At 47.8% G+C, this 27,937-nt stretch overlaps 1 protein-coding gene across 17 annotated transcripts in view; it reads left to right on the top strand.

Moving 5' to 3' along the window:
- Positions 1 to 27,937, top strand: part of LOC308183394 (uncharacterized protein) — a 199,899-nt gene that overhangs the window by 131,957 nt on the left and 40,005 nt on the right. For 5 of the 17 annotated variants that reach the window (XM_080569411.1, XM_080569410.1, XM_080569409.1 and 2 more), the window contains 3 exons: positions 2,307 to 2,374; positions 2,725 to 2,907; positions 15,145 to 15,229. In XM_080569411.1, coding sequence (XP_080425537.1) covers positions 2,307 to 2,374; positions 2,725 to 2,907; positions 15,145 to 15,229 — 336 coding nt within the window. The other 12 variants (XM_080569401.1, XM_080569403.1, XM_080569406.1 and 9 more) reach the window with 9 other exon arrangements.

Genomic DNA, 27,937 nt, shown 5'->3' with positions numbered 1-27,937 from the left:
GGGAACTGCTCTGGCTTTGCGTGTTTCTGTTGTTGTTTAATGACCGAGGAGAGGTGTTGAACTGAGCGCTGCTGGAAGCCATACCCCTCTCGTCCATGCCGGGCAGTTACTGGCACTTTGGGGCTCTGGCACCCTTTTTCCTTCGCACAGGCCCAGAACAGCCCGGCAGTCCCAGCTGAGCTGCTGCCAGCAGCGAGCCCCCGGTGCCCGGGCTGCCCGTGCCTCCCGGCTGCAGGTACGCAGGGCTGGGGAGGGCCGGGCCGGGCTTCCCAGCCCTATTCCTGGTGCCCCCTGCGCAGCTCTTCCCTTCACAGCTATTTCATCTGAAGCGTTTTCTGAATGAGAAACACAAAATTCACCAATTTGTGAAATCCCTTTGTAGTTCGTATAAAAAAAAAAGCCCTGTAATTGTTTCGGGTGGTGTGCCAGGGAACAGCGAAGGCAGGAGAGGATTGGAATGAGAGCAGCAAACGGGGCCGGCGCTGTCCCCTCGCTGGCTGGTGGCCCGGGGCTGAGCACGGGCTGGGGCTGTGCTCTGGTTTCAGCCCGCCGGCTGAGCTCTGGGGCCTCCTGGAGAGGGACCAGGGCACGGGGGCCCATGGGGGAGCCCATCCCGCAAAGCCTGACACAGAAAAATCCTTCACCTCACTGGCACGCGCAAACTGACATCCCGAGGAACCTTCTCCGTTATTAGCTTTTGTGGTGTGGCTTAAATTCATTTCGGTTTGGTACAACACTGCTCTTTGCAGAGTCCTGAAAACGCACGAAGTCTAATAAATCAGCACACGACAGCGTGTTGTAATGTGATAATCCTGGTGTGCTACAGCAGCTGGGCAGCGCGGTATTGATCAGTGCGGCCTCCGAGAGGATGCCGAGCAGAAGTGTGTTCCTAGAACTGGCATGGGCTTTTTTAACCAAAGCTCAATTTTAGGTGTATTTTTAAACTTCGTAATGACCGTCAGTGGCCTTGTGTCTGACACTGCCTTGGTCTCAATAACGGTCTCAAGTTTCTTTTTCTTTGAGGATAATTTGGGACATCTTCCCTGGCCATGCTGCTTGTCAGCCTGTCTCCAGCCTGGGGATGCGAGGGTCTGAATACACCCATCGCTTGATAAGAATAAATTACAGAGGTCTCTAATCGTTAAGTAGGAGAAACAAACCACAGCTCAATGTTTGCCCCGTTGAGTAACCCCAGAAACTGGCCCTGTCCACTAACAGGCCCAGTCCGTCTGGGCTTGGAAGATAAACACGAGTGCTGAGCGTGCTGCTCACAAAAACAAGGGTGCTCTGCTGGCCCGCGACCTTGCAGCGCACCAAAACGATAAATCACGGTACGTTGCCAGCAGCCTCCTTTCACGAGAGCTGATGCTATCAGTGCGGGATGCCGTGTCCGTGGCAGCCCCGACCTGAGGCAGGTGCCGGCAGCCAGGCGGGGGTGCAGGATCGGGCCCCGAGCAGCCCCGTGGGGTTTTCTCTGCAGATGAGCAGGACAAAGCCACGTTATTCCAGTCTTGGCTTGGTTGCAATGGGAGCTGCCGAAGGCAATTCCTCACCGGCAGAAGGGCCTGTCCCTGAGCCAGCGCGGTGACACCGCTTCCAGTGTTTGAACCCGGCCCCCCCAGTGGCCGGGCTGGCACCCAGGTTCGCACCCGTACACTCCAATCGTTCCCTAGGCTCGCTATCAAATCGCTGGTGTAACCGGGGTTTAAAAGGCAATTTGCTCATCGTTCCACTGGAACTAAAGCTACATTGTGTGCGCTGTGCAGTAATGCCACAGCTGTGCGCCAGGTTAGCTTGAAACATGACAGTGAATAAAATGAAATATGAGCTTTATTGATCTTGTCTGCACCGCATTATTATTCACACAGAGTGCAATTCACCCTTAGGCACAGGACAAACATTAGAGTTGGGCAAAACATTTCAAATGAATGTTTTATTTGTTGGAAAAAAAAATATGTGGTTTTGAGTCAGCTGAAAGCACTTGTGAATTCATGTTGCATTTGTCAAAGTGTTTCAGCATTTTAAAGAAAAAATGTTTTTCAGGAAGTCAAAACATTTACTATTGATGTTTATTAAATGTAACATTTACATTTTTTTAAGATCTGAAATAATACTTCTATTGAAATATTACTGAGATTTACTTTAAAATGATGCTAACACCTGAGAAATGAACCCATATTTTGCTTAGATCATAGATCAATGATATTTAAAAATTGGAAATAAATTTTTGGGGATGTTCAGTTTTCAGAGAAGACACATTTTTCAGGTTGATTCAAAATGTTTTCCCCGTTCTTCCCCTGCGGCAGCTCCATCTCCACCAACTGCTGTGTCCTGTGGGACTTCACCTGCTGGGGCTGGAGTGCAGCAAACCCAGGTACGTGAGCCGGGAGGATGCAGTGCAAACACAGACCCCAAAAAAAGAAAAAGGTAAAAAAAAAAAAAAAAAAAAAAACCAGATGACGTAATCCTAAAGGAAAGAAACAGAGAAGTGTGGAGATAAACCAAGACAGCTAGGGATTTATTCTACCAAATCTATCACATTTGTCTGGGATCTGCTGAATAGGAGTCTAATCAGCTGTTAGAGGAGGTGCTGGAAAAATAATCTGTCATCTACTTTGTTCATTTTTTTCCTGTCAACCATATATGGCCTCCATGTCAAAACATCATTTTACCATTATTGTCTATTTCCAGAATGTCTTTTATTATCCTGATCTCATTTTGCAGCCCAGAAGCTGTTGCGGGGCTGGCTACGTTCCCTCAGACTTGTGAGAGACTGCAGCAAGAGGCACAGCCTTCCTCCCGCCGCTCACTCGTGCAAACCAAGGCACTCCACCAAGATGCTGGAAAACTCCACATCAGCCTGGCATCCTCTGCAGCTGGACACTGTCCCACGTGCACAGAACAAAGGTAATGCTGTAAAAAAAAAAAAATACAAATAATGAATCACAAGTAAGGAAGATATCATGAGATGAGTTTGTGGTAGTAATTACAGAAGTGTGTGCGTTTTTTAGTAAAAGAATGAAATTTCTGGGTGGAGTGCCAGCACAACTTGAGAACGTTTCACACCCAAGAGGTGTTTCCTCCTTCTCCTTACTGCGCTGATGGAGCAGGAGCACTCGTGGCGTGGCCAGGCGATGCCCTGCAGCAGAGCTGTGCCTGCAGCTGAGCCAGCCCCCCTCCTGCAGCGTCGGTGCCCGTTTAAGCTGTGAGAATGAAAACAGGCTAAGCCAAACAGAAGGGGAGGGGAATGCTTGGAGGATATTCTGACTTAAAAATCTTTTCAAAATGTTAGTGGAAAGCCTGGTTAATGTGCCTCTGCTTTGCTATATGTATGCTTATTTAGGTTTTAATCTATCAAAGAGATGCAATTCTTAGGTTCAGGCCAGCTAATTCTCTGCCCTGGAATTTACACATCATAATAATAAATAAAACCCACCAAAAAACAACATTTAAACCCTTGGGAAATGATTTGAGCTACTTCAATTGCTGAATAATTAAAGGTGACCCTTGTCAAAGACATGGTGTATGCTATATATCATTGGATTACCTGTCTGGTTGGCAGCATTTTGCAGGCATTTTAGAGCTCTTATTATATGTTGTTTTTCATTTAGATGCAATTTCTTTTGTAATGAGGCAGAACTTATTTTCCAGCCCCTACAGGTGGCTTTGTCAGCTCTCCAAATTGTGCATGAAGAGGCAGGTTCCCAATTGATCTCTCAATTACAGCTTTGTTGATATTGGATAAATGAGGGTTCACCTGGTTTGGACACAGCCTTGTCTGTTCATGAGCCAAGGCTTTCAAGTGAAAAGCAACACATTAAAAAAAAAAAATAGTCTCCTTGGTGTTGCTTTTTTCCCTTGATTGCACAGGGCCAAGCACGTGGACTGTTGATCTGTGACTGAAGCTATTAATAAATGAATGCAAAAGCAAAGATTGAGGCATATATCTAGAGCAAATCATGTCACAAGTTAGCACACCAGTAATCAGACATTACGTAGCTTATCAGCAAGAAGGAGTAAAACTGAAAAAAGCCAAAGTCAGGTCCCTAAAGTTGTTGGGACACCTTTCTCTGCCCCCTTCCTGCACTGGATGCTGGTGCATTAAAGCTTTTAGATGTTGATGGGCGCTTCCCTCATGCATGGCGAGGTTGTTCCAGGGGTGCGAAGCCTCGCGGTTCCTCTTGGAGCTGACCGAGCCCTGCGCGGTGCCGCAGGGGCAGGCTCTGCGGGATCTTTCCTGGGGCGGCAAAACCTGAAGTGCAAACGGGGCACGGAGCTCCTGGCAGGCTGTCCCTGGGGGCTCGCTACCCCGGCAGCAGGAGGAGGGAGAAGCAGTGTTTCCAGAACAGATGAGCGGCCGGTTCACACAGTACCGTGATCTGTTTTAAGCAGGTAATTAACTCAAGCTCATTGACCACAGCCCAAAAGCCTAATGGAAGTAGTCTGGAAACTGCTCAAAAAATTATTTCCTGCTAAATCAAAAGCTAGCTCTTGCCGAGATGAAAGAGAGGTTAATTTACAAAGATGGTCAGAAAGTTTAATAGCAATTTAATTTTTTTGAAATATGTATGTGTTACTATAGCCTGACATTGTGGAGGAAATTGCAACAGTCCTGGAATAGACCTGCTGTCTAATTTTACTCTATCGGGTGTATGGTTGGGTTTTATGTGCAACAATTCATTTGATGGCAGACTCCAAGTATTAGATTTACAGTAAAAATCAATGTGAGGTTACAGGCACAGCCGGAATTTATGTCAGTTTGACACCGCATGCGTCTGCCTCCGCCACCACCAGCGCCCGGGTGGGAGCCCCTCAGGTGGGTGGGCTGGGGCTGGGGGCTGCTGCCCCTCGCAGCCCCCCTAACCCATCCAGGCCAGCAGCAAACGCCCCGTTTGCTTGCAAAACTGCCACCTGCGGCCGTGGCTTCCTGCTGCCCCCAGAGATTCTCCACCTCCTCCAAGAAACAGCGGCTGCCAGGCGGCAGCACGGGGCTGCTCCAACCCTCGGCCATCCTCACGGAGAAGTTCTCCTGTCCGAGAAGTGCTCCGGCTGTCGTTGGCAGCCCGCTGTGGGAGCTCTGCCCCTGTGCGAGCTGCTCTGGAGGTGGTCACCTCTTCCACGCCGATGTGAGCACGTGCCCACAGAAATTAAATGTCTGTGAGTAATCATGTGGAAAGTACGGGAACAGACCGGGTGAGTTCATCACTGTCTTTCAGATAAGATCTCCCTCTTCTTTGGTACAGCACAACGAGCAACAGTTCCTTAATTTGTCACGCCATTCCTCTGTATTAAAAATCTTTAGTGTTAATTTCACTGCTTCACATAAAGGCTGTGCTTATTACTGTTCTTGGGTTGAGTTACTGGGGCTCTGTAAAGCAATTGTTTCAAAGGACAATTACTTCTGTACCACATCTGTGCAGCTGCCATTGCTCCCAGTGACAACGAATAACTGCAAGAGTTTTTGGAGGTACGCTGCTTAACATCAAAATGTGTGAATTAGCTTATTACACGATAAAGCCAATGGAATGGCATACCAATTAATAACATTATGAGCTTTCCTAGGGAGCTGTAACCTCTTTGGTATACATGAATTCAGTAATAACTGTAATTATTACGAAGTTAAAATAAAACATGATCTCTCACTCTGCCAATTCAAGGGCACTAAGTGTGAAAAGCAGCCGTTCCCCTGACTGCTTGCTGCTCGCTCCAAGTGCTCCTCGGCTCAGAGGGAGGCCGCAGCAGGACGAGCAGCGCCGCCCCCTCCCCAGCCCTGGGTGATGCACCCCTGGTCCCCCGAGACCCCCGGCCCAGGGGGCTCCTCGTGGCCCCGTGCAGGCGCGGTCCTGGCTGGTTCCGCAGCCCAGGCACAGTTTGGGAAGCCAGGCCCCTGCAGCCCCCGGGCAGAGCAGCCTCCTGTCTGCCTCAGGAGGCCAGCAGGAAAGCAGTGGTGTCGCTCGGGCAAATGCACTCGTGTTGGGCGTTTGTGGCTCTCTTGGCAGATGCCACAACTGTGTCCCTCTTCTGCTCCCTCTCCAGCTTTGTTCAGCACAACCTCCTGGGTGCGCCCCCAGCACCCGGCCGTGCCCGCGAGCACTTACTGCAGCTTCGCCTCCCCTCGATTTATTGCCTCTTTGAAATATCTCCACTGCGTCCATTTACTTTTCAATGCAGCAGATGAAAAAACACTCTGTCAAGAGTTTCTTGTGATGCTCTGCCAATTACATCATTGCACTGATGCAGGATCAGAGCCCAGCAGAACCCAGGCATCGTTCTGTGGGATCTGTCTACCTTGGGGTGATGAGCGCAAGCTCTTTCATGCATGTCTTCAGATGTGTCACTGCAACGCGTTGTTTGGATCTTCCTGAGCAGAATGAGCTGAAATAAACTTGATAATCAAAAGCGTCTTGATGTTCACCTGCTACTACTCAGACTGGAGGAAAAAATAGACTTTCTTATTCAAATGAATTGCGGGTCCCATTCGGTCTGCCCAGGCGTCGACAGATGCTCAGCGCCGTGGTGAGCTCCAGTGAGCAGTACTGCACCTCTGGGCTCCCCGCTCCAGCTCTGCAGGTCAAGCAGTCAACGCTCCTCTCTTCTAGTTTGAAATGCTGAGCACAAACATTTGATTCATCAAATCTGTTTAATTTTAAGCTTAAAATAGCAGTTTAAAATCCTCAATCATATATAATTAGTCCTGCATTTATTTTTCAACAGATGTTCTTTCCCTGACGCTTCTGAATAGGAGAGTTTTGAATAGTGTCTCTGTCTGCACGAGCCGGGGAGAGGGAGGGGAGCTGGAGGGCTTCAGCTTTCCCATGGGAATGCTCTGCGAATGCACAGTGGCGATTCCCCACAGCACCTTCCCTCAGCCCCTGCAGACGTGTTGCCTTCCCCATGGGCAGGGGCTGAATTCCCCGGGGAGTTCCCACCTGGGATGTTTAGAGGTGTAAGAGGCTTGTAGGAGGAAATCCACTTTTCCTACAGGGGGCACTTCAGGAATTAAGATTACCACAAGGTGATGGACCTGCAAAATTTCCCATTGAATGTCAGACTAATAGGGATTACAGGAAATATGCAGCTGGCTAGTATATTTATCAAAAGAGGAAAAAAATTAAATTCTTCCTCCCACCATCAAGCCTGATTGTAAATTAGGTAAATCTGTTTTCCTTTAAAAGCATAAGAACTATATATCAGACTTCCAGAATCTATATCCCTGAGGACTCCTGAAATTTATGGTATTAATCTTGGCTACAGGAGCAGCACAGATCTCCTATGCTAATTATTGTGCATTTTATTTGCTGTTTATATCTGGACCGCTCAGCCACAGAAGCCCATTAGATAAGACAAAAAGCTGACAGGCGAGCTGAGGAGTTTGCTGTAATTCAGGTTTGGATGATCTGGAGGAAACATCGGGAGGCACTCCAGCCAGAGTCTGAGAAGCAGGCAAGAGGGGCTTGGAAGTCCTAAAGCCCTCTGCACTGGACGTCACTGCTTTCTGCTGCTTGGCAAGCAGGAAACAGGAGCCCCACAAACCTGTTGTCGTTTTTCCCTCTTCACTTTAATTGTGGATTTTCCTGAATGAATTAGTGGCTGCCAGCACATACTGTCACAGCAGAATGGCAGAACAAAAACAGTTCTGAGCCTGGACTTGTAATTTGCCTGCAAAAATAAAGATGCAGTTAAAAAGAGTTGTGACATTTCCTTCGCCTTCAAAGAGGCTGCCAACATTTTTAGGCTTTTGTTTCATCTTTCCCTTTCCTAGGTGTTAAATTATTCCTCATTTTCATATCGTACGTTTGCATTAAGATGGCGACTGCAATGGATTAAGTACATCTGCATGTTTAAAAACTTCCTGAGGTCTCAGACCCCCCTTCAGAGGGCAGTGGTCTGCGCTAGCAGCTCTGCTGCAGATGGGGAAAGGAGTAACTGCGGAGCGGCTTTCCCGTCCTCGTCCTCTTGAGTCCTGCCTCCAGCTCCCCCCGGTCAGCTGCTGCAGGGCTTCCAGCACTTGCAGGCTGGCACCCCCTGGTTCAATTTTAGCTCTCTGTAATTATCTACGTACATCCCTCTTGTATCTCTTGCTCCCTACATGCATCTGACTTGAAGCTACTCTGACTTAAACCAGCTGAAGCTGTGACCTGGGGAGGTTTGCAGTTGAGTGCAGATCTGTTTTTCCAGAGCTCTGAGAAAAGAAGTCTCTTTCCAAAAAACCTGCAGTTTGTTCCTAATTCTGGTGCAATCATACTACAGTGAGGTGTGTTTGTTACATTTATCTGTGCTGCACAGCTCTTTTATAATGAAGAGTTGGATTTCAGCAAAAGCAGACAGACATTTTATGCAGAAGCCTTGCCACCAAGGTCTGAAATGTTTAAAGCTGATTGCTTAGTAATGGTTCTGGCAAAAATAATAGAGGGCTGAATGTACGAAACACCAGCGTGAGCCTGCCTTGATTCTACCGCCCATGAATGTTTTAACCTCATTTATCCTCTAGGTACTTACAGAACCATTTTGCATTTGTGCACTTAAAGGATTAAATAAAATAAATGGAGATGATTATTGCTGCCCAGCAAAGCTAATGTTCAAAGACATGGTGTTTTGTTGCAACTGAAATTGTGTTTGTGCTGTTTCCATACTCCGCAAGCTTTCCAAAAAGGGGATGATGAATCATACAATCTCCAGCTCTCTACTACTAATGAGAAACCTCTTAGCAGCATGCTCTTTACGGTCCCCTCTCCAGTAATGCCTAGTATGCTGCTGCTCTTCTTCTTCAATGTCAAAGTGAGATGGGAACCACATGACAGGCATGCAGCATTGATGTACAGTGTGCAATTGGTTCCAGCGCTCTTCGGATGCATGATGTATGTAATACGTCAGGAACCTGTTATTCTTATAGGTATTGTTCACTTTGGCAATGAATGGAAATATTAGTTTCACGTGAATAGCTACAAAGCAATGATTTCTGATAGTGAAACGATCAATTTTAGAGGCTAAGCCTCTGAAATTTAAACTTGGTTCAACTCTGAAGTTTTGAAATCTGAAAGTTGATGGTTCACTCTCTGTTTCCCTGCTTTCTCCATCCAAGCGACTCACCCTATTGCTCTGTAAGGGAAGAATTAAATGAACTAGTTTCATTGCTGAGCCTCGAACCTAGCAGGTAAAGCCCTTCCTGTCAGCGGTATTGCAGAGCCTGTGCTGAAGAGCTGCCCTGCGTGGAGAGGAGCATCGTGTCAGGCTGGCAGTCTGTGTCACCTCAGTTTTTGGGGCAGTCGGTGTTTGCTCATCCCTGGGCACGGAGCAGCCCCTTCTGTGCTGGCTCCGGGCGTGGTGCGTGGACGCGTGGTGCCGGAGAAGCGTGGGCTGGGAGCGACGTGGGCAGGGGCGCGCTGCCATGGGAGCCCGTGCCAGTGCTACTCGAAGCAGAAAAATGAAATCTGCTCCTAGCAGTCTGGGCTGCTTTCGTGCTTCCTCAGGGTCGGACGCCTCCGTTACTATTGTGCCGGTGTGATTCAGTTTCCTAAATGGAATAGAGAGACAAGAGACATGCTTGTCAAACCCTTTCTAGTACTGCTTTTCCATCTGCTGTCTCGGATGCTTAAGATTTGCAGTGCGAGCCCTCTCTTGGGTGTAGCTAATGCATCTAGATCCCTTTGCTGTATTAATGGCATTATTTTCCTCCGGCTGTGAAGTACTCGGGGCTTATATTGTGACAAGATTCAAGCACTCAGTTGTCAGACTGAGGTGCTGGATGTCTGTTTTCAAAAGGCTGGTTTGCAGCCGCATGGGAAAGGAAGAAAAAAAGAAAACCAGAAGAAATGTTTAAAGGCAAGAGAGGCCCATCATGCAGCAGCACCTTCACGCTCTCTTCCCTGCAGAAAGCCTTTCAGGGGAGCTGGGGCTCTCAGGACCTACCTGCCAGGCTCTTGTTCCAACCCAGCTGGCAGGAGAAGCCGTGCTCCAAGCGCACCCCGTGAGCAAGTCCTGGAAACCTCCAGGGCCCCATCCCACCAGCACCGGCTGCTTGTGTCCATGGTGTGCAGACCCCTGCCCTTGGGGGCTGCCCCCGTGCCTCCCCACTGCCGGCCTGCGCTGCGGCAGAGCGAGCGTCCTCCTCGCAGTGCCCCGGCGTGGTCTCTGCTCGCCCCTCAGCATCTCAGGGCAACAATTCCCATTGGTAACTGCTCTGGTTTACTGCAAAAAAAACCACGTTAGAGTTACGAGGAGTTCATAGAAGCACCTTTTGCTTTGTCTTTTTGAATATATTTTTTGATACTGATCTGTTTTTCTCAGGTGGCTTTCTGAATGCTGTGAAATAAAAGGTAGTTTTCCTCCGTGAAATAACACCGTACGCTTAGCTAGGGGCACTATCTCTATGGCAGCAGCAAACATATAGGAACATATATTTTTGTCTTTTCTCTGGGGCATCCAGGTATCAGCCATTGCTGGAGGCAGGATGGTAAACAAGTGGGAGAAAAGCGAGCCCTCAGCTCTTTCCTGTTGCAGCCCATGTATGTCACTAAAGAGGACAACAAATGTTGTATTTTCAAAACTAGAGAGTCGTCATTATTTTGGCAACACTTATTAAGTGAATTGTTTGGAGCTGTGCTTTGTAAATAATGCAAAACCGTAACATAAAGTGAGAATCTGTGTGTGCTGCAGAGTACGTGATAGACAGTTGTCACAGTAACTGCTCGTTTTTTCCTGTATCTGGTTATTCTGCTAGAAGCAAAGACAAAAAGGAGGACATGTAGGTCCACCTGAAGGCTGGCAGCAGGGTCCCACACAGGTACATGTCTGCGCTGCTCAGCGCAGCAGCAGGCTCTGGTGCTGCAGGACCTGCCCTGCGGGGCACCTGGTTTGTGTGCTGAAGGGAGGTCAACAGAGAAAATGCCTCTTTTCTGTGTATTTTAAATTACCAATAAAACTCTGTGTTGTTAAGTTGGCTCTAACAGTGCAAAAGTAATTTTAAGTGAAAATCTTCATCCTGCCAATTTTAATTTGTGCATATGTCCTGTAGTGCCATTGACACAATTGGAAACCTATACCTCGGGGGTGCCTGAAGAAGCCATCATTTTTATTATTCAGACTTTTTAAATGGAGGAAATGGTTAAAGATGCATGTATTTATGACTTTCATTCTCTGTCCATTCCCTTTGTCTTTTATAAACAAGATTTATTTGGCAATTGGTAGCAAGAAGCTTGAGTCTCAAATGCAATTAAGAACCTTGAATCAGCATTTGTTCTGCACTGGGGATTCAAGTAGTGAGAATTTTTCTGCTTGGCCTCCTACAGGACAGCACCCCTGGGGCTCTCTTTTTTTATCCAGTGGGCTGCTCACAAAAAGCCGTCTGGATCTTGCCACCCTGTGCGAGCAGCAGGGCAGCAGCCGCTGTGCCGATGAGGTACCGAGGGGCGCTGGGGAGGGCAGTTCCCGGCCACCCAAAGGAGGCACCGGCCTCCCTCGGTGCTTCCCTGGCACATGCCAAGGCCAGGGTTAAGCTGGGGGATGAGGATGGACGCAGGCACCGCATGTGGCTGGGGCTGGCCCTGGGGCGCTGGGTTCAGCCTGGGCCTGCTGAGTGCATGTGCACTGGGACCGGGATGGGCTTGGCTGCACTGTGGAGTAGCGCTTGGTTACATACAAACAAGCACGTGGGCTGGAGAAGAGAACATCAATGCCATGCTTGCCCTGGGCCCAGCCAGAGCTTTCTGTTGATTCCAAAAGTCTCCATGAGACTCGTATTAATGCCATGATTGACAAGATCCTTGAGCATAATTACACATATTAAAACCACTCTGAATTCTGCCCAACAGCAATTTAGGAGAGAAACTCGATTTATTAATTTAACTGTGATTTCTTGTCTGTTATTATAATGAGCCAGAAAGACTGAAAACCTGCTAATTAAAACTCATAACACTTCAGAGCAATGCAGAGCAGCAACAAACTTACACAGTGCAAGGCAAATACTAAATAAGCCTTCCCAAAAAGAAAAAAAATTTTTAAAAGTGCCATTGCCCCTGGAAAGCACGACTGTCCTTAGGCTTTTCCAAAGAGAAAATATGGAAAAAATTATTACATGCATATTACATTAGCTATATTGAAGTCTTGTCCTTGCAGTCATGGCAAAGCCCTAACAATGGGATGCTGGCTGCAATTTTCCTTTGTTTTCATTGGCAAAACACAAAGTGAGGAGCTTGAGGAGGGTGTAAATGCCAAGATATCAAATGGCAGCAGTCTACCTTGGCAGGAACAAATTCATGTGTGAGGAGAAAGCAGAGAATTAGGCCTTTTGTGTGTATTTTCACTCAGTCTTCCACTCAGCCTTGAAATGTTGCTTCTGCTACTGTTGAAGCAAGGAACTAACAGATTCCCGCGCTGGGACTTTATGACAAAACATTTCATTTAATCCACAGCAATACCTTGAGAAGTGGCACACGTGGAAATCTGCCTGCGTCACACCCCTGCAAAGGCAGCTGCTTGCATTGTTTATGCCAGGGCCGATGCCATTTGAAATACCAGAGGACTGGTTAGAGCGAAGCCGTGCCTGAGCAGAAGGCCTCATTTTCAATTAGCCAGGCCCTGTGCTAAGCACTGTTAACCAATATTGTCAAGGGCTAAGTGCTTGTTCCGTGATTTGTTACGGTCTTCCCGCTGTTGACATTTCTCTTTTCTTTATTTTAAGCGAGCATGAGGAAGGCTGGGGATGCCGGGAGGACACGAGCGCTTCCCCAGCCCGGGCGAGGGGCTGCACGTGGGCAGCAGGCCCTCAGCGCCATGGGGCTGCTGCCGGCTGTCTCTGAGGGAACAACCCCCACGGGGGCACACCTGTACCCCTGCCTTTTGCGGGGTACAAGTGCTCCCCAGGGCCTGAGAGGCCAGGGCTGGGCTGCCCCAGCAGCACACACCTGCAGGCCCTCAGGTGATGGCCGCCTGCTGTCCCACCTCACCCACGCGCTGCTAAGGGCAAGGTGTGGGGCTGGGGGGGCCTTTTTGGGGCTGTGGTGGGGCAGCTGAGGTGCTTGAGGCATGTGGATGGGCTCTGCTTTCATGGTTGTTTGAGGTACTTTCAAACTTTTGACAAGAAGAGGCCTTTTATATTTTCATTTCTTATCTTGAAACATGGGCGATGCATCCTTTAAGCATTTCTTTGCCTCACGGTTAAAGCTTGCAGGAAGGTGTTAGTTTTAACATTAAGCAGGTTGAAAGGAAGAGAGTTTTCCTGCTGGGGGCTGGGCCTGCCTGGCTACGCTGTGCCTTTGGGAGACTAAAAATAAGAGAAAATCTCCAGCTTTTTGCTGGGACAGAATGGGGTGGCTAAAGTGCAGGAGATGATACGTGGGTCTCGGTGGAGGCTTGCCTCCCAAGAGACTGTCAGGCTTAATTCATCCAGCTATAGCATACCTATAAAGCTTAATGTTTCTATCCATAATGTGCTGGTTCAGGCTAAGCATATCTATCTTCCATGGAAAATACATAGAAAGGTTTAAAAAAAAAAAAGGAAAAGAAAGCTAAATCACATTACAGTTGATAGCTAACAAGCTGCAGGCTGCAGCTGGGCTGCAGCAGCCAGGGCTTTGCTGCGGGAAGGGCTCTGTCGTGGATGTGGCCCCCTCTGGCAGGTCCCTCAGCAGGTCTCCGGGTACAGATCTTGGGGGGGTGGAACAGTGCTCCTCAAAGCGTTTGCCAGTTTTGTGTTCTACATCCATAATGGCTCATGTCTGGAAATGCTTTTCTTCCTGTCTGATTGCATCACAAGGTTGGTGCACAAAAGGCTTAAACAAAGCACTGATTTCTGAGCAAATGGTGGCTATGGCAGGAGGATGCCAAAAGCTTCTGATTCCTCAGACAGCACCAGGGCATGCTCTGTTCCTCCATCCCTCCCTCCCTGCGAGCTTTCATCTCTGCAGGATTAAATTTTGGTGTAGTGCAAGCAAAAAGCAATAGCATGGCTGTACTGAGAGTGGCTCATGGTGCTGTGAAACGAGCATCTCTTGCCTGGTTTTCTCCCCAGGTTAGCAAGGAAAAAAATCCAAGTCCTTGTGAGTAGCCAGTACTGGGTGTATGAGGAGTTTGTCATTCCTCATCAAATACTGGTTACTTTAAGGAACTAATGTCAGATCAAGATCAAGCACTGCTCAAGTTTAAACTTTTTGCCTTTCCCTGTAATGATTACTGTTCAACTCAATACATTATAGAGGCCTTTGACTTTACTTTGAAAGAGGAATTGCTGGCTGGTGCCAAAGACAGTGACTAAAATGAAAAATCTTTGATATAACTCAGTATCGCAACTTCTTTTTTTGGTATATTAACATAATCTCTGTGCTGAAATTAATCTGTGGTGTGGCTGCAGTGTGTTGAAGATTATATGTATTAGCATTCAAGATGATGATTGCCCTTTTTTTTTTTTTTAAGCAGTAGCAATTCTTATTTTTTAAGCAGCTCCTATTTTAGGAGTATAACTATTTTGCCCTACAGATTATCCTCAGGAAAAGTTCAGGAGATACTTTATTTTGGGGCACTGAATTGACCTGTTTGGACAAGAGCAGCTGCAGCCTTGCTGTGCTGGGTGCTGTGTGTGAGGTCCCAGCTGGCCTGGGCTCCATCCTTTTGTGCTGCTGAGAGCTGTGCCCTGCCAGTGCCGCTGCCTTGCAGGCACAGGTGGCAGCATCTTTTCAAATCTGAAATGTGGAGTTGGAAGCCTAGGCCTTCCTAAATGGCAAATGATATAATTTACCCCCTGGGACAGGGGGATCTTCTTGTAGTGCTTCACACTGCTTCTTGCTTTGGAGCAGTGCTGCAATTTAAATGATAATTGACTAACCTTTCTTCCAATGTCATTAAAGCATTATGCTTGCTCAGGTGTAGATGTTGAAGCAGTTACATTAAATGCCTTTCCTGAGGAGGCGCAGGTGGCTGAGGGGCTCAGAGGAATCGGTGCCAGCCATGGGTGAAGCGGTGTCCTGTGCGTCCCCTGCTGCGCAGGGAGGGGAGATGCCACGCGTGCCCTCTGGGTGGGAGCTGGGTGGCTGGTGGCTGGCATCTGGCTCCCAGCGCTTGTGTGATGAGAAAGAAACAAGGTATTCTGCTTGGAGAGGTGCGTGGCCAGGACAACTACAGGGTTTCTGACCATCTTTTCCTTTGCTGCAGCCCTGGATGCAACGAGGCTCACAACTCCAAGTCGGGAGTGCGACACAGCAGCTGCTCCGGTCAGAGATGGCTCCGGCTCCTTCAGGTAACGGCGGTGTGTTGGGTGAGGACGTGTGTGCTCCTGGGGCCTCAAGGCAGCTAATTAAACACGAGCTCCCTTGCGTAGTGCCATAGTCTGAGCAGGTTGAGCTCAGGGCTAGTGGCTGTGGGAGCGCCCAGGGAGCGCTGGGGTTAGATGCCAGCCTAGCCTACAGGAGAACATCCAGTGTAACTTCCCAGTGGCTGCAAAATTTCTTGAAATGTGTTTTTAATGAAGATAGTGAAGTAGGCATGTTCTGGCCCAATTTGCTGGTGTGCTCTTGCTGTATTGCATTGACAGAAAGAATAAAACTGAGCCTAGCCCATGTGGTAATACTTGACATCTCTACGGGTGTGGAAAAAGTCTTTCTTCTGTATGCCTGCCCAGCTTTATTCTTGCAGCTGTGTGTGTGTCTCACGCTGTGGTTTAGTGACCAACACGGATCTGAAGCACTTTAGGGCCTTCAGTCCCCCGGCATAGCACTGGAATCTTTCAGGCTTCCTTTCTTAGCGGTGCTCCCCACGAAGTCATCCCAGCTGTTAACACCGTGTGTCTTGGCAGGGGCTTGTTTCTGACCTGTGCCTGTGTGATGCGGGTGGCTCAGGGTCTGCGTGTGGGCAGGTGCATGGTGGCACTGTGCCCTTTACATGGCTTTCAGCTGGAAAAACATCCACATAATTGGCTTTGTGAAGAAAATTCTTATGGAGCACCCATCCTGCACTGTACTTTTTTTTTTTTCCCCCCCTCTATAAGGTCATTTGAGTCAGGAGTATTCAGCTAGTTACAGAGGTCCTCAGATTTTATTTTGCGGAGAGAAATTACATTACCAGGAGCAAAAATATCTGCTTTACATCAGCTGTTAGAACAAGTTTCATTTTTTGCCTTTTGTTTGTCTCTGGCTAGCAAAGTCTATATTCAAGGGACGGTATCTTCCAATGGTTTCCTTAAAAGAGAAAGTAACCAACAAATGATGATATAGGTAAAAATACATACCTTTATTTAAAATATTTCCTTTCTAAACATAAAATGTCCGTTCTATGTCTGTTAATATACAGTTCATTAAACTAGAAACAACTATATAATTAGGCAACAACAACAATTCATTAGTCTTAATGGGATTTAATAAAGTTGCTAAGCAAGGATTCTTCAGAGAATTAATTACAATATACTAATCAGGAAAAAAATCCAGTTCATCAGATATTTCTCCGGTGCAACAGCTATGAAACACCAACAGTTCTCGGAACGTCCCCCAGCACCAGTGTGACTCCTCGCTGGACCGTAGCAGTGTGGCTGCCAAGGCTGGGCAGTTTACAAGTGGATTTCTCCTCGCTTAGCAAACACTGAATTTCCAAGCAAAAACAACATTATTAATCATTTCACAGCCACAAATGTTTGCAGGAAGGAGCTGGATTAAGGAGGGCCCTGGCTTCTGCGCTGGCTCCCGTTGCTGCTTGGTGGGCATGGGAAGAGCAAAGCGGGTGGCTGGGCTGGCACCCCCCTGCCGTGGGGTAGCCGCTCTCACCCACAGAAAGGTCCCGTTTGCTCGTCCAGCAGAACTGTAAATGGGAACATCTGGCTTTCATAGCCCTTAACAAGAACCATTGTTTCTCATCAGGGACTTTCATGCACGCCTGTTTTTTTCACTTACTGTTACCCATTTTCTTATTAATTAAACAGAAGCTTTCTGCAGGCACTGATTGAATTATTGAGTAACACCTGCCACAATAGGGGGAATAAAAGGGAAAATATGTATTATTTTTAATGTAAATGGCTTCAGTTCAGATGTATTTGATCAAATTTAACTGACAATTAAATTATAAATGAATAAAGTGAAAGGGTCAGTAATATAACAGATGAGTATGTCATATTTAAGCAAGCCATTTTTTTACTGATATGAGAATTGCAAGTGTTAATTATTGCTAGCTGTTAACCATTGCTAGCTGTTAACCATGAGGAGCAAGAGTTTTTAGAAGACAGTGAAAGAAGACTGGTATCATTTCTGTACTGTACCTGCAGAATTTGAAAAAGCAAGCATTAATTCAGTTGAAGCAGAGCATCTATTGCTCTGTCACAGCTAACAAGTAAATGGCAGGGAGCATGGTGTGAGCAGGTATCTCTGCATGTTCTGTACCTCCCCCCCATGCAGGTGAATCCTTCGGTTCCTGATGTGCTCTTTGGGCATAATTCAGCATCTTCACAGTCCCATAAACTTCTCTGTTCCTGGAGCCAGTCCCTATTTTTCAGTCTTGGAGAAGTTTCTGAGTGGCCATTTTTAAGTTCAAAAATAACGACACTTTTGGACCAGATTTAACCTCAGGGGGGTGCTTTATCCTGGGTGCACTCAGTGTCCTGCATACAGCGCACAAATCTGTAAATATGCTGTGTAGAAATCCCACCTACTTGGTTCACACCACCTAATTCAAGCCTAGTTTGTTTCTTATGACCTAATATTTGAAGTAGTCCCCGATGCAGTTTCACATGTGCCGTGATAGAGATCTGCCTTTTCCTCGGGCATCTGATGTACGTTTGTAAGAGTTTTTTTAAGAACATGTTGAAATCCATGTTGACATCCCTGACTAAAAGGACAACCCATCTTATCAGTCTGACTCAAGCTCCCTGTCTCAGATGCTTTAAGAAATACAGAACGTGTGCATTTATCGCGAGCTGGCATAAGGCAGCTTCCCGTCTGCCGGCTCTGCCTTTCCCCGCGCGGTGCGGCAGCCCTGCACGGCGGTAAGGTTTGGGGAGTAATTTTGTACTGTAGTTGTATAATGACTTTAGCATCTTTTGTGATATCCTGGACTATTCACTCCCTCAGATAGCACATCCCTTTATCTCCTGTAGTGGGTCTCATTTTTCTGCCTTTTTTTTTTTTTCTTCCTGATTTTTACCTTTCTGCTGCCATGTCACTGAGCTGAAAAGATTCATAAAGAATTAAGTGCTGGAGAGAATATTTTACAGTGATAGACTTAAGGAGCTCAGTCTGTTTATCTTATCGAAAAAGAGCTTGTAACTTAATTTCAGTGGATAAGTACCTTCACAGGGAGGAAGCACCAGGTACTGAAAGGCTTTTTCTTCAGAGAAAGGCACAAAGACCAAATAGCTTTAAAATGAAGCCAGAAAAATCCAATTAACAAGGTAGAAATTTTGAACTTTGAGGCTCATTAGCTACTGGGAAAGTTTGGCTAACTACTCCCTTCCCTGGATCTTCAGAACCAGACCTCATGACTTTCTGGATGGCCTGGTCTGGTGGCACTTGCCCCGGCCTCATTAGTGCTGAGCGTGCGATCGCCCGTGACCTCCTGGGTGTCCCGTCGGTCTGCCGCTCCCTGCACACTCTGGGTGGAAGGCAGCCCAGCTTTCTTCCTGGGGTGTTTCACTTGGAGTGGTGCGCGGGGGCTGAAACGGCAGGTGGAGCGTTGGGCACCTGCCCTGACACACAGTGTTGTCTGGAGAGCCCGAAGAGAAGCAGAAGTGGTTCGCAGCAGCATCGCTTCCCCAGGGCAGTGCTCCGCATCTCGTCCCAGCCAATTCACCCCAGGCTGGGATTTATTTTGTATGCTGCAGAGCGTAGCACAGGCTTTAAATTACTGATGGCATAGGAGAGAATGAGACAGCAAGCCCCAGCAACACATTCGCATCACCAGACAGTGATGTTTGAGGATGCGGTTGCAAGCATCCCACGATAAGCTTTACATTTTTAAAGGTTACTGACTCAGCCTTGGCAAGCTGGGAAAGCAGCTTTAAAGTACATAGAGACACTAATTGGTCATTTGAACTTTGCCTGGAGGGCCCTTTCGGTAGGGACGATAGGCTCGTGCTGACTCAGTGCGGCTGAAGTTGGAGGACAGATTCCATTAATGAACAGCAGATAAGGAGGAGGAAGACCAGTTGTTTTGTACAGGGACTTCCAGTTCATTTGGGCACTGTGGTTCTGTCTCTTCACAAATACAAATGTGGAAGCCTTCCCTGGTTCCTCTGCTCAGTCCTACCCCGGTCTGAGCCCCAGGAGTTTAGCAGGGATGTTTCTTTGCTATCTTTTCCTCTCTGTATTGTAGAGTGGGGTTTATGCAGCAGGAGGAGCAGATAGGGACAGATGTGCAACAGCAGCTTTCTCTTAGCAGTGAATGATTGTAGGTGGGATTTGTGCTCTCACTCTGCCGTGATCTCGCATGAAGCCATTTAGCTATCGAAAGGCTTAGGAGAAATCTGCAAATGCACTACTTGGATGTAGAAATGAATTAAGCCGTCTGCAATTATTTGCTGTCTGAAAAACCACGGTGAATAATAGAAGCTCGGGTGTACAAGGGCTAAAATCAGGCCATTACTCTTCACCTAGAAAACATTTTAAATGTTTTGTGCAGTTATTTGCAAGTGATAGTGTATGATTTTTGCAACAGCTAACCTACAGTAACGGGGATTTGCCAAGTATTTATCAATTGGAGCCAGAGCAGGAGGTTGCTATGGCGATGGGAAGTAGCTGTGCAATATTTTTCTTCTGCAAATATATTGTTGCAAAACACAAATGGGGAAAGAAAAAGAGCCACATCTTTGAAGAAACGTGTTCAGCTTTAGGTGGTCACAAAAGGCAAAAACAATTTTATTGGATTGTGGGGGGGCTGGCTGTGCCCCATCAGGCACGAGCCCCGGAGCTGGGGCTCTGCAGGGCACGCTTGGACTGGGAGGGGCAGCTGGGATGCTGCAGCCCCCAGTGAAGTTACCGGGCTAGAAAGAAAAGCAGGAGACTGGGCTGTGACTGAAGGTCTATGTTAATCCAAGGTCACCAGAACCATTTCTGTGGCTGCTGCTTATCATTTAATGAAGATAAAAAAGAGCAATTAAATTTACTCTGGCAATTTGGCACATTAGCATTAATCTTCAATGAAATCAGAAGGTGTTTGTGTTTTGTGTAAGCTTGGCTAATGTATCGTTTTATTACTAACAAGCAGAAGCCATAATTACTCTTCTATTTGACAGAATTTGTGGATGATTTTATTGACAACTCCCCATGTAATTTATGCATACAAGTCATTTACTTCAGGGAAACTTTAACGCCGAGCTTTCGTTCAACATTGCGCTTTGCTTCCTGCCCAGCCACTGGCGGGGCTTTGGGCGGCGTCCATAGAAAATTTCAGTATGCAAACTGGAAGTGATGTGAGGCCCTGGACTTCCAGGATAGATGGTGTGAAGAACAGCAAATAATATTCATTCCGATGCTTTCACCCCAGGCCCCCACAGGTTGCGGGGCTGGGCCACGCAGTCCTGGGGCTCAGCGGCCCTTGCGCAGGCGGGGGGCTCGATGTGTGTGCGTTTATCAACGTGGTTCTGAGCTGCCCAGGGCCGTGGTGCCCTGCCCTCCGGCTGCCCCATCTGCCGTGTCCTGAATGTGGGATGTGCCCCAGCGCTCATCCCCAAGTGCCAAGGCTTTGGCATGGGAGCTTTGAAGATTTCAGGACTTAATGTTTCTAGAAAAAAAAACACATTTCAGCTTGTTTTTAAATCTGGATGCAGCTGTAAAATCTCAATTTCTGAAAGGCTGGATGCTAATTATTTATAATTTTATAAATTTGACAATTCTAAAAGAGTTTTGGAGAAACAAACCCAGAAATCTTCAATTCCAGAACTGCATTAGAAGGAGCTGTAATGGCTCCTGAGTCTGGGGAAGTGCGACTGGGCGCATTGCTGCTGTTGGTGGTTTATTTTCAGTGCTGGTCTGTAAACTTCGAGGCTTTAGCTGGCAAGTGAGAGGGAACAGAGGAACACCAGCAGCAAGGCAGCTCTCCAATATCTGCTTGTGAACAAGGTGCTGAAAGCTTCCAGCAGGGTTCCCAGAGCGATGAACAAGGGAGAGCTCCGTGCTCTCCCTGCAGGAGCGCGCAGCGGTGCGGGGCTGGTGGGGTTCTGCTGGTAACTGTGAGCCCCTGTGGTCATGGGGAAGGACTTCAGGGACTGAAATCGCGTGGACTGAAAGGCCAGAGGGCAAACGGGAGAGAGCAACGCCCTTTGGCCAGCGTGCTGATCACATCAGCACAGATGCTACAGCCTTTGCAGGTTTGTTTGCAGGGTACAAGGTCTGGTCCTGAGAGCGCCGGGGGCTGTGGCCAGGCAGAGCCTGGGGAGCGAGGTCCAAGCGGACGAAAGCTTGTTGGGCCTTCGTGCACTGCAGCCAACGGCGCGGCTGTGCTGGCAAGGACGGGCCTGCCCTTGCTTTTAGACCTGTGCTTTGTTTTGGTTCTCAAGGACTGGTGTCGTCCTAATGAACCGCACTTGCTGTTTATTTAGCAATGCGAAGAACACTTTATGGCTTTATCATACACAGAGAATAAATTTGTTGTACATTAGGAAGTGGCCCTGACTTACAGCTGGGTTATACTGATGGGTTGTACAGATTGCACCTGGCATTTGCTACTACTTCCAGCACTTAATGACTTAGCTTTAATGCTTTTTTATTTCTTTTCATTAAAAAAAAATCCCATAAGACCTTAGGGTTTATTACAGGGCTGAGATAGGGTATACAAGGCATTTCTAAACTCACAGCAATGCTGTATGTTAAATATTCATAACTGCAGCTACCGTTTGCTGTTGATAAGGACATTGATTTTCTCTGGAAGCATGAGAATTATTTGTGGCATTTATTGTCTGTTGGGTTAATTTTATGTACAAGTTTGGGAGAACACTAAGCATTGAGCATGCTGTTGGGTGTATACCTTTCTACAGTAGCGAAAATAACTCAACTATGTTTTGAGCTTCAACTAATGTTTCTGAAGACTGGACTTCCTAACGCAAAGGAAGTTCAGTCAGGAGCAAACCACGACAGCCCATACCAACCAGTGGGGCTGCCTGGGTCACGGAGATTTTTCTTTGGTTTTGCACATAGCTATCTCATAGGAAAACCTGTAACAAGATGAAATGCTCCCTTGGAGATACTCCCTTGTGGGACCGTGAACCATCAGAGGAAGGGATTAGTCATGTTGCTAAATGTGCTTCTGACAGACGAGCTCCTGTTGTACCGCAGAGTGCAATGGGAGCCTCCACAAAGCGGGCTGCAGCGGAGCTGCAGGTCCTTGCTCTGAGCCAGCACGCCCAGTATGAGCTGTGCCCATCTGGACCCTGCTTCCAAGCCCTAGCATCTCTGTTTCATCGCTGCTGTTGAAATGAGCCGTTTGAACAGCTGCTGCGGGTGCAGGGAGGAGGAATTCCTGAACGTGCCCCTGGGGGACCAGTGCCTGCCGAGGCAGCCGGCGAGTTTGCTCCCACGCAGCGCCCTGGGTCCGCAGCCCCCTGCTTTGTTTCTTTCCAAAGGTTTGCGCTGGAGTTTAAACTGAGTTAAATGGAACTTAAAATTTGAGGGTGAAATAATGGTAATTAGCTGCAGCCTGGCACAGAGCAGTAGCTTGAAGCCTGATCCATTGCCTTCACAAACACCCCTCACTCCCTGCTGGGCTCCCCAGCCAGGGCTTCCACAGCTTTCTGTTTGTTGCTGGAACTTTTCCCTGCATAGCAAAAGAACATGTTTCCCTTTCTTTAACCCACCTACATTGACTGTGAATGCAGAAGCTGCTGAGCCTCCATGGTGCAGGGCTGGTAGGGTTGTGTAGGAGTACATGTGCAGAGGGTTATTGTTTTAGCATTAATGGGGTTTCTTGAAAATTATGGGGTGTTCACAGTGTACAGTGTTCTCCCTACTGCGATCTTTGCAGATGATCCTAACCCTTTGCTTATACTGTGCTGCAAGATCAGGCCTGATGGAAATACTCTTCCCAAAGCTGTGAGGCTGGCTAAGCGCAGTTGTGCTATGTATTTTTTCCCCCTTTCTCTTATAGGAGCTTAGCTGCTTTCTAAGAAGAAAAGCCTCTTTTTCTCAGTAGCAAAGTGCAACGCGGATTTCAATGTGTCCAAAACCAGAATGGACCATCGCATCATGCACTAGCTTGCATCCCCCGATTGCCCAGTGCTGTATGCCGACATCAGCCATCGCACCTTGCTGCTGGCAGAAGCCCAGCAGTGCTCAGCCGGCTTTATTTTGCAGCCGTGCCCAGGGTGAGCTGTGTGGGACCTCCCGGACAGCACTGCTGCTCCCCCAACACCAGGTCAGCCGTGGCACTGCCCTTCCCACCCTGCTTCCTCGTGAAAAGCAGACAGGATTTTGGAAATGTCCAGGGAATATCCACCGAATTATCTACCTTGTTTGGCCCTGATTAGATTTTTAAAATTTGTTTGGGTTGGCAGCCCGAGGCTGTCTGCTGATAGGATGAGTCAGTGCCCAGCATTTGCTGCAGCTGTGGGACTTCACCTTACCTCAACCTCTGGAAAGGTTACAGTGCTTGCACTAAAACATCTGCTCTGGCTTTAGAGGAATTATACTGATAAACTCAGTAAGAAGGGTCAATACGAAAGCTAAAAATCCCTGTTTGAGTGTGCCCAGGCGCTGAAAGGTAAAAATCAGGGGTGGTCTGTTCCTGAAAGAAGCACGCGCAGCTTTGCGACGTGGTCTAATATTGTCGAGAAGCGCCTACTCTTGCTGCTGTTAGTCTGTTCGAGTGAGACCTGGAAAGGAAATGAGGCCCACAGGGGAGCAAGAGCAAACCACAAGTCACCACGCCGTCTGTGTGCTCGAGCCCGCTAGGTTTTCTAAAGGACCTTGTTCCGTGGACAGCTGATTGCTGCATCAGCTCTGAGTGGTTTTCACCGGGGTGGGCTAGCATAATAACAAGTGTTTGCTGCACGTCGGGGGAGCCCCGTGGGAGTTAATCCTTATAAATAATCTAGACACTGTCAACTTGCATCTTCTCCTCTCTGCTATGGAGAAGGGTAGGGAATGACAGCAAGGAACGAGCCGCTAGCCCATCTGGTCTTGGATCTGGAGGTTAAGAAATAGGAGGCGGCACAGGGAAAACCTTGGCATTTATGCACTGCATTAACACACACAAGAAGGCATCTGTTCACTTAAAGTACATTTGCTTGCTTTTTTATCAGACGTGAGGTAGCTTATACTGCTGCCGAGATCTTTGGCCCTTTCAAGCAGCAGCACTGGCTGTAGAGCCATCTCACGCAGGAAGCCTGGCTGGGAGCTCAGCTTTCGCTGTGGTAGGAGACAAACTGCCTCGAATTTACATTTCTTGGGCTTGATTTCCTTGGTGTGATTTCTCCCCACCAAAGGTGGTTCTTGTTGCCGTACCTCTCTGCTGCTGTCCTTGGCTTAGTGACACGTGCCATTGGCCTCGTCCTCTGCCCCACTTCTTTGTGCTCGTCTGTTCCTCGCCCGTGCCATCCGGAGGGTGACGGTAACCGAACCGTGCTAGCCCGTGAGGTGTAGCAGCCTTGCGGCACAGTGGGTGTGTTAGCAAGCCATATGGCTGCCCGATGGCCAGTGCGTTTGCTGGGGCTTGTGAAGTGCTCATTTGCAAGTGTGACGCTTCCCTGGGCGCTGCGCTCGGCTGGGGCTCTGTAAGTGCGAACAAACTAACCTCCTTTCCGGGGAGGAAGCGTGTCTTCCCTCACCTGCTATGCATTAATCAGAGCTGTCTCTCCTACATCCTTGCATGGACACGGAAGCTGTGCAAAGCTCAAGCTGTCATGGTGGAAGATAAAAGTGCGATACCCCATGAGTCTGAATTTTTGGCTTACAGAGTGACATGTTGTGTCTAGGTGGAAGACGAGACTGAGGTTAAAGTTGTTTATTCGTTATTTCTCTTTAAAGCCTCTGACTCTTGCTTTTGAATGTGGGCTTCACAGGTTTCAGATGTTTATTCTGGAAGAAAAAAGGACGAAAGGAGACAGGAAAGTTTGCACAAACAAATCTTGCCATTTTTCAAATGGAAGTTTTTGCTCTCCTTGGAGTTGTCACCAGCTGTTTGTACTCAAATCTCCAAAAATGAGGTGGAGAGAGAAGCAGGATCCCTGACATGACTGCAGCGACTGTTCCTCATGATGCCTGTTGGCACCAGGAGCTTTTCAATTGCTATGTGTATTTTTCCAGCAGGAAAAAAATCTTTCCAATGGGATGAAATCAGCCTCCAAGTTTATATTTTCCCTGTCTCTACAATTGTCTTGGTGGCAGTTACGGGAACGCAATTTCTTGTCTGACATTTCAAGCGCATCTCTCTCCATCACGAAATGAAGATGCAGACTGCCACAGGAGCACTTTGCTCTGTTCTGCAGCTGCAGCTTGAATCCGCTGCACAAAACCAGAGAATCACATTTGATGTGCAACTCCACAGCATCAGGGCAGAGCGAAGGCCTGTGTGGTTTATTCCCCTGCCCTGTAATTGTTTTATTGTCCATTTGTTATGAACACTGCCTGTGTTGGAAAAGGTCACAGGCCTATTTCATTGGAAGGTGAATAAATGGAAAACCATCGCTAATTACTTTATGCCAGTGAGCTGAAAACACACAAAAAGATTATTTCTGTTCTCTCCTTGAAATCTGCTCCCAACATTCATGAATGCAAAACTTGGGGAACAAGCTTGCTCTTTTTCCTTCTAAATCCACTCAAATTAAAGGCAATTCCTCCTGGATGACCTTATTAATTTATTAATCCTTCTCTTCAACCGAAAAGGCCAAGTAAACTCTGCCACAAACATCTGTTTCTGCTAATATTAGTTGAAGGGCAGTCCCTTTTGTGTGTATGTGGGCACCTCCAAGGCAGCGAGGGATCTTCCCACGGGGAACGTGGCACATGATGGATTTGCCTTGCCTGCGTGGGGTGTGACCGGGCGAGCAGCCTGCACGTGAGCAAATGAGCATCAGCGACAGGGCTTATCCTCTTCTGTACCTACTGGCAACGTTTTTTTTTTTTTTTAATTTTTTCCTTGATAACCTCATAGGAGTTACCTATAACTCTCATAATTGGGAGAAGTATTTGGTATTTTGGGCCTGCTTTTTTTTTTTTTTAATGTTTGCATAATAATGAAAGCTGCTCTGTTAAGGCAGGAGTGGGGATCTTCCACTATGGCCTTGAGTCTGGCACAGATTACTCTTACAGAAGCTCTGTGGATCTGTATAAAGATGAGTAAAACAATCTAATCTTGAAAAAAAAAAAAAAGAAAAAGGACATATTATATAAAATGAACAGATGGGTAGTGCAGAAAACTCCATTTAGATTCTACTTGGAGGGAGGTGGGCAATTCTCTGAACTTCTGAGAATCTCTTTTGTTTTTTAAATTGGCAATATTATATACAGACAAGCAGAGCACAGGGGACCCTCGCGGTAATTGCGTTGTTATGACTTGTTTACAGAGGCAGTGAGTACAAGATGAGGTACTTTTCCATGAAACGTCTTGTGCGGGAGTCCAGCTGCTGCGGGGAGCCGCGGTGCCTGCAGAAGGCTTTTTAGGGGCAGCGGACGGAGGTCGCCTCCTTCCCGAACACGTTGCCTCAATTAGCGGGACTGTTTCCACCGCCTCAAATCCTGCGGTGAAACAATGGTGTTACGTTTCACATTGTACTTTATTGTCTCTGCTGTGTGTGTTTCTCCCCCTTGCTGGCCGTGTGCTTGCCGGAGCTTTGCATTAAAGGCGCTTGGCAGAGCGGTGCTGCAAGGCTGAGACAGGAGCAGCTCTGTTCGGCTGCATTGTCTTCAGATCGTGCCCTTGGTTGCGCCTGTGCGGCTGCACTAAAGGGTAATGGGGTTGCACAGATATAAGCGAGGAAATAATCTGGCCTGCATGTGCACTTGATTACTGCTGGCAATGCACAAAAGGGAGCGCTGAGCCTCCCTCGGCAGCTCAGCCCTCCCCAGCGCAATTTTTCCCTCCTGGAAACCAAGCAGGGGCTTGGGGCTGAGCGCCCAAACCCCTGGGGTCTCAGGAAAGGCAGCATGGTCCCCGTCACCACATGGGGATGTGAACGTGTCCCTGCGGCCCAGCCACCAGCCCCGCTCCTGAGCTGGGCTTGTCCTCAGCACCCAAACCCTTTCTCCAGGCACCTGTGTTTGCATCTCCCACCCTTCCCGCTGCAGGAACTGCTGCAGGAGGGGTGGGCTGTGAGGAAACAGAGAAACCTTCCTGACATAGCCTGGCGCTTGGGTGCCCAAGTGGCAAGCTTCGTGTTGGGCTGCCCTGAGCAGAGCTGCTCTCAGCTGGGGGCAGCACGGAGGCACAGGAGGGGCCCCGGGGGGAAGCTGAGTGGCTTTGTGGCTGTCTGGAGCCTGCTGTAACAGCATCGTTGCAAAGCTGGTGCTTAGCAAGCATCAGTGTTTGTCCCTTCACGCAGGCTTTGCTTGCAAGAAATGTATGAACCAGGTGCAGCAAGAGCTGGAGCTGAGGCACAGCCCCAGCTTTGTGCTTACCAGGTAATACTGAAAAGCTAGTAAAGGAGCTAAGAGGTAGGGGAAGAAAGAGCCTCATTTGGGTTTTTGTTTGTTTTTCCTGCTGGGTGACAACCGAAAAGGTGTGGGTAGATTGTTCATGTGGGTCGGTCTCATTTGGGTATTAATGTACGGAAATGTGGGTGTAGCTCGGGGTGTGTGGACGGTGCACAGTACATAAAGTCCTCTGAAAATGTCGATCTGTGTATCAAGGGGAGCTGGGACAACAAGAGTTTTTATCAAAAGTAGCAAGTAACTGCCAGGAAAACATGGATATAATCTGACCTACTCTAAACGTGTGTGTGTATATATATATAAGGCATTTGTTTCAGTTATACTTCTTGATGTCCTGTATCTGTAGTTCTGTGGTCCCTCAAATCCATTAAGCGCAGAGCATTTGGATACTT

The sequence above is a fragment of the Anser brachyrhynchus genome (assembly GCF_964034855.1).
Source record: "Anser brachyrhynchus genome assembly, chromosome: 27".
NCBI lineage: Eukaryota > Metazoa > Chordata > Aves > Anseriformes > Anatidae > Anser > Anser brachyrhynchus.
Note: the sequence above shows the minus strand (reverse complement) of the source record. Positions and strands in the feature narration are given on the sequence as shown.